Raw genomic sequence first — 7081 nt, 5'->3', positions numbered from 1 at the left:
TTTTCAGTTTCTAAAACTCACAAAGCGATTTCGGCCCGACCCACTACTAGACCAACGAGGCAGTCACGCATACCTAAACCACACAGTCAGTATAAGTACCGCTCGGCACACTGCAAACTAAGATCAATTTCGACCGACAACAACATGGTATTTAAAATCGTTGGCAATTAATGATGAAAAGCCAATTGACCGGCACAGTAAAATTTTACATTTTGGTCGTGCGTGAAATGCATACTTTGTTTATTTGTATTTTTTTGAGACACATGCCTTTTTATGCCCGGCTCTCTAGTATTTTTTTTCTGTCTGTCGTATCTAAATCACGAAAGTGTGTAATCTGTTTATGATAGAAAAATATAGTTACCGGCACGGCACGGATATTGAGCTCTCGGCGGAAGAGTGGGGATCGCTTTGCGCACTGTAAACATAAGGCAATAAACCAATAAATCGCTTCTGCGCAGGTGAAGGTCAGGGCTCAATATTCGTGCTGATGACTATACTTAAAATATAATAGTGGTTTCCATTAGTTTATGATAGGCGCTCAATAAAACTAGCTTCTAGGAGTGCAAAGGAGTGACAAAGCTGGCATACTTCGCAATTTCAACAAGCTAGAATACTAAGCTAGAGTACATAACTGTGAAGTACCTAGTTTTTGCGTTAAATCACAGATTATCTTAATATAATAGTTACTTCGTGTTGTGTGTGTGTTGACTTTGACTTTTGACTTTGACTTTGATTTCTCGTTGTGGCAACTCATAGTTAGGTACCTATCGGATAGGATCACAAGTGTACTATCTTCTATGAATTCCGCTTGAACCTTACCTTCCGCCGGGTGTCGAGAGACGACTCCCGGCCACCGAGAGAGAGTTAGGGTCAATTCACACTGAAAGAGCAGCGGCCGGCAGCGGCCGGCAGCGGCCGTAATTGCAAGGGATTGAGCGTGAGCGCGGCGGGCCGCGCGGCGCCGCATCGCGCCGCGCTCTTACATTTTCCGTGCTCTTACGGCCGCTGCCGGCCGCTGCTCTTTCAGTGTGAATTGACCCTTAGGAGATTAGCCAACTGCGCAGGACAGACACCAGGTGCAATCTACCTCTATATTCCTTCACTCTCATAACTTGATGAGACGGTAACACGACCGGAGAGAGATCAGGCGCAGGATCGACATTACGTGTTCATGCACGGGTGTATAATCAATCACCTGCATCTAGGCTGCCTTGTTAGAGTTTCTATAAGCGATTTCAACCCGGGAATCGAACCCGTGCTCGTGCTCAGCAGCCGCACTTGCGACAGCTATACCAACGAGGCAGTTAAATACACTCTTTTGCAAAAAAAAAGGGCACCTATGCGAAATCTTAGTTTTAAGGACTTTACGTGTATTTCAAAGGGTTTTAATGATTGTAGTATGTTTCTAGTATCAAAAGAGTTAGCCGAGCATGCGTGAGACTGTATTCTAAATTAGAATTTTGTACAATTGTTAAGAAATTGGTTGAACCTTGTTTTGTACTAATTGCTGGCAGAAAGTTCGTCGGTGTTTTGAAAAGTTTTTGAAGTGATTTTCAGGAAAATGATAATGCAGTTTTAATTAATGATTAATGTACTTTTTTGTTACAGCAAAACATTTTTGAAAAACTATGCGTATTTGATAAAATTTTCACCTGCTCTAAATGGGCTATACTGATGATTGATGGCAATGTTAAGAGTTTCGGTATTTTAGTGTAAAGCGTTCTATTGTTTAGATATTGTACCCACGTGTTTTAAAATATGGCTTTTTCATAAATAAACACTATTTAGAAGAGTATCAGTACCGTTGGCTGCGATAAAACCAATTTAAAGTAAGCAGTGCCCATCACAACTCGTCTCCTATAGGACTTTGACATTTTTAAAAGTCTTGAAAATCTTTAAAATACAGTAAATAGCGCATAGACTGTGAGCACGAGGTCTTAAGGTCTCGTAATTACTGATTTTTAAACAACCCCGTCTCTTGGGAAACTCCGTATACCTCTGAAGATCTATGAGTCTGAGCGTTCAAATAGCGTGTTTTCATCCCACGCATATTTTATTAAATAAACTTGCCTACACCGAGATTTTCTGGCATCTGCAGCACTTTCCTGCTTAAATCATAAAAATAATTGGCTAGCTGCTCATTTCTTAAGAAACATACGTTTGGCCAATAATTTTGAATTCTTGACTCCCTTTCAGCTAAATCGTTGTTTAGTAATCCGATACCTATGGAGTTATCGAGAGCTTCAACGAGGCAATAATTTGACTTTTTGGATAGCTTTAACCCTCCTCATCATTTTTCATGTGATTAATTTTAACATTTATCACAAAATTTGGTATTTTTTAAATGTCAAAGTCCGATAGGAGACGGGTTGTGATCGGCACTGCTTACTTTAATTTTGTTTTGTCGCAGCCAAAGGTACTGATACTCTTCTAAATTGTGTTTATTTATGAAAAAGCCATATTTTAAAACACGTGGGTACAATATCTAAACAATAGAACGCTTTACATTAAAATACCGAAACTCTTAACATTGCCATCATTCATCAGTATAGCCCATTTAGAGCAGGTGAAAATTTTATCAAATACGCATAGTTTTTCAAAAATGTTTTGATCTAACAAAAAGTACATTAATCATTAATTAAAACTGCATTATCATTTTCCTGAAAATCACTTCAAAAACTTTTCAAAACACCGACGAACTTTCTGCCAGCAATTAGGGCCAGGCCACAACAGTGCGTTGCGGCGTCGCATCGCAAAAACAACATTGCACAGCTATGCGATTAATATGATATGCGTCGTTGATTTTTGCGATGCGACGCCGCAACGCACTGTTGTGGCCTGGCCCTTTGTCCAAAACAAGGTTTAACCAATTTCTTAGCAATTGTACAAAATTCAAATTTAGAATACACTCTCATGCATGCTCGGCTAACTCTTTTGATGCCAGAAACATACAACAATCATTAAAACCCTTTGAAATACACGTAAAGTCCTTAAAACTAAGATTTCGCATAGGTGCCCGTTTTTTTTGCAAAAGAGTTTATTTATAGGATTTGAATAATCTATACTTATAATAAATCCAAAGAAAATATTTCCAAAAGAAACTATCAGGGGGTGATTAGGGATCGATACTGATGCCAAAATCAGTAAAATTTTTGTCTGTCTACAACATGTAACGTAATTAACGCACACCCTCAAACACCCTAATTAGAATATTATGTTATAATCATAATACACACACTGATTTTTTAATTTAACATGTATTGTTATTTACTAAATTAGTTATACCAATTCTTGGAAAACTTTGGCCATACTACTACGCACGCAAATATCGCGCCGCGCGCCGCTCGACTCGACACAACATAAAGAAACTACGGAAAAAGCCGAACAATACACGAAGTCTTATTACTTTGAGTTACGGTCTATTTGAATTTGTTTTGACTGTATAGGGTTAATATGACAGTAATTTCCGTAGCTTTAATTATTTTTGGGTTAAAAAAATTACCTATATTAAAAATGATATAAATCGATTCAGTAAACGATTCTGAACAAACTAATTTCAAGATGTGCGTTAATTAAGTTACATGTTGTTATGTTCGTTATAGAAACAAAAACTACTTGACGGATTTTAACGAAACTTGGTACAATTATTCTTCATACTCCTGGGCAGGTTATAAGATACTTTTCATTACGCTGCGACTAATAGGAGCAGGAGGAGCATTAGTAGTTCGGAGCTTTCTGATTATATTTGTCTACTATTACGTTTCTAACACTCTCACTCACACTAAATAATAAAGGTTAACATTATTACCCATTCAATAAAAAAAGAATCATAAAAATCGGTAAAGAAAAACCAAAGTTATACATGGAATCATTTTGTGTAACGGTCACCGCGCTCGACGCGACGCGACGCGGTGCGGTGGCTGCGCGAGCTTCATACAATTTGGCTGTTGAAGCGATTGGTGCGAATAGACGTTCAGAGTTTTGAACCTTATTGACCGACAATAATTGATATTAACAAACATTGCAGCGCGTCTGTAAATAATATAATTTTCATCCCACCATCTCGGAAAGAGTAGTTTTACCCTTTGATATCTGAGCGCAAAAGCCGTTTTTATCCTCTAGAGCGGCAAAGTGATTTGAATTTAGAACATCGTGTGCAATACTCCATTTGTGACAATCTTGATAAGACTTTTCAAACAAATACATATTAAACAAATAAAATACTGCTTAAAAGAATTATTCAATTAATTAAGTTTTTTTTTTTGTTTTTACATCGATTTTTAACCTCGTTTCATTTTTAAACTGAATTTTCAAAAAAATGAACTTTAATAGGTACTACTTCTTTTTAATTTAATATTCTTATGTGCGCGAAATTTTGTTTTTTGCATTTAGTAATTTCCTCGATGAGGTGGGATGAAAAGTTACGTGTTGCACTCGAGTGCAAAGATTTTTCACCTTGTGCTCTTTTGATTCCCTCGCTATCGCTCAGGATTCTAATTATTGAAACACTCGCTACGCTCGTGTTTCAATTTTAGAATCCTTCGCTTGCTCGGTCATCAAAATTGAGCCCGCGGTTAAAAAGCAACTTTGCACTCTTGTATAACCAATAACTATTGTATTAAACTTTCTTTTCTTGTTATTTTATAAAAAATAGGTAAGAATTAGTTTTTTTGTTAGTGTTTAAATATTCGTTCAATTACAATATTATATATTTATTAATATAATAGTTTTCATTTTATTTCTTTTTAGATGAAGTAGTAGTAGGTACGCATAGATTTAGAATTGGATTGGCTGGTGTTTAGTATTCTTCCTCTCTTTACACAAAGTCCGAATTTAACGCGGACGAAGTCGCTGGCAGAAGCTAGTAAGTAAATATAATGTCAATAGGTAGTAGTACATGTATACCTAGTTATTATAAGTTTAAAAGTTCTGTTAAGAAAAAAAACTTTTCCAAGGCTAGCGACTGGGACTGTTTTGATGTGTATTATGTTTGGGTTTACGTTTTCTCTTCTTCTTTGTTGGTTCGTCTTGTGGTGGTTCCGCTTCTGGTGGTTCCTCTTCTGGTGGTTCCTCTTCTGGTGGTTCCTCTTCTGGTGGTTCTGTTTCGACGTCTGCTTCTTCCTTTTCATTTTCTTCTCCCTCTTGATTTTCCATGCCCGTGTGTGATTCAGTGTTTTCATTTTCCACTACTTCTTCATTTTCTTGATTGTCATGTGACGGGTCATTTTCGTCTGTGTTTCCTTTTGGTGGGTCATGTTCGCCTGAGTTCCCTTTTGGGGGTTTCTTCTGTTCTGAGTGAACTTTTGATGAACTTGGCTGGTTCTTCTTGCCATTTGTTTCCACATTTTTCTTAGGTCCCTTCGGTTTTTTAGATATCTCATCCTTTTGAGGACCCCTAGGTTTTTGTGGTATTTTATGTTTTTGAGGTCGTTTCGTTTGCTTCACAATTCCCGATTCCTTATAGGGTCCGGGGATAGCTTTCTTTTGTAGGATCACCTTTAGGATACTGAGAGGCACCCAATGACCGGGCATTTTTGCTTCCACTGGGTTTGCTATATACATCAGTGGATCATTTTGTGGGTCCGGCCAGTGAGAAGCAGTTACCGCCATCGAACATAGTGTTAGCGCTGTAGAGATCACATCTGGTATCACTGGAAAATAAAGTTTTAACGTTTCGTTGAGATACGTTTTACAGTGTGAAGATCTTTTAGAAGTGTTTTTGCCGATCGCTACTTATTCGCGATCCCTAAATTGGTTTCGTGAAATGACAAAAATAATTTTGCTTTGATATTTTAAACGTTTATTTAGTAAGATATACCTTTATAATTATGATAATCAGGCGTGTGTAATACAAGGAAATATTTATATTAAAAATCACCATTACTCAGAACAATATTTTTTTGAAAGAATGAAAAAAAATTTCTTTAAAAATATTTTAGTTGCTTATGATATGCCTATTTGTAATAATCACTTATTAAAACATGTAGCTGATTTGTGGCATCGTCAATTACATAAAGGAATTTCTTAAAGGCACAAGACAAGAACTGACATGTTTTTTGTCATTTCACTGAACCAATTTAGGGATTTGTTCAATTCACTAGATTTGTTTAGGGACTAGATAAAATCGTGTTGTTATTTTAGCATCCTCCATGATTTGATCAAATCCCTTAGGGAATTGATCAAATTCCCGTTTTTATCATATCCCTGCGACATATACAAAAAATACTTACTTTCCAAAAACTGTCTAAAAATGTGTCCTTTTAGAGATTTATCTAGAGATCATTTGGTCTCAATGTTGAAATGTATACCGTCGTAGTGAAAATCATTTGCAATTAATGATGAAAAGTCAATTGACCATCACTTCAAGTATAATTTAATATTTTGTTCATGCGTGAAATACTGAATCCGGTTAGACTGGAAGCCGACCCCAACATAGTTTGGGAAAAAGGCTCGGAGGATGATGCGTGAAATACTTTATTGAGTCATTATTGAGGAATGTCGATTTTTATTCTATGGTTTGCCTCTAGTCAGATATTTGGCTGCATGTTGATATCTTAATATTTATTACCTAGCTGTAGATGAGCACCTATTAAGTCCCACAAACTACAAGTGCTAGGAGTTCCTCCGGTAGATTTCTTTTGTCTAATGTAGGTGTATATTGAAAAAGTAAGAGCAACTTGATGCGTTTTACACCTTGCGCACGCGGCTGCCCGAGGCCCGCGGCTGGCGCGAGCGGCGACTGGCGACTTGTGGAATCGCGCGACCGGGCTTTTTTGGCATTGTCCATGGCGATCTGGAACCCAACTGATCGTTTAACTGCCTCTTGAAATTTTGTAAACAAAACGTTTCATGCCCTAACACCGACTTGAACGCAAACGTGGTTTCATAGTCTTTACCGCCAACCCTTCCTCCCAAATACAGGAATGTATCGCTCTGCATAGTAACACGGAAAAGTTTAATAGGTACGCAAATTACTTCTGCGGAGCGAGTGGGCCTTCTGGTTGTTCCTGAATTTGCGTCGGATCTTGGCTCTTTGCACTCCCGTCGTCAAAGTCAGGCACCATGTTTAATGACACATATC

The 7081-nt window shown here is 37.5% G+C and overlaps 1 protein-coding gene across 1 annotated transcript; it reads right to left on the bottom strand.

The window, feature by feature from the left end:
• Window positions 1-4047: 4047 nt before the first annotated feature.
• LOC110372241 (uncharacterized) lies at window positions 4048-6582 on the bottom strand. The gene is made up of 2 exons (XM_021328832.3): window positions 6231-6582; window positions 4048-5651 (listed from the first exon to the last, which is right to left on the bottom strand). Coding segments are annotated over exons 1-2 (696 nt in total). The 5' UTR covers window positions 6232-6582; the 3' UTR covers window positions 4048-4956.
• Between the last annotated feature and the right edge of the window lie 499 nt (window positions 6583-7081).

This window comes from Helicoverpa armigera, chromosome 8 (assembly GCF_030705265.1).
Source record: "Helicoverpa armigera isolate CAAS_96S chromosome 8, ASM3070526v1, whole genome shotgun sequence".
Classification (NCBI taxonomy): domain Eukaryota; kingdom Metazoa; phylum Arthropoda; class Insecta; order Lepidoptera; family Noctuidae; genus Helicoverpa; species Helicoverpa armigera.
This window is presented reverse-complemented; position numbering and strand designations above follow the sequence as displayed.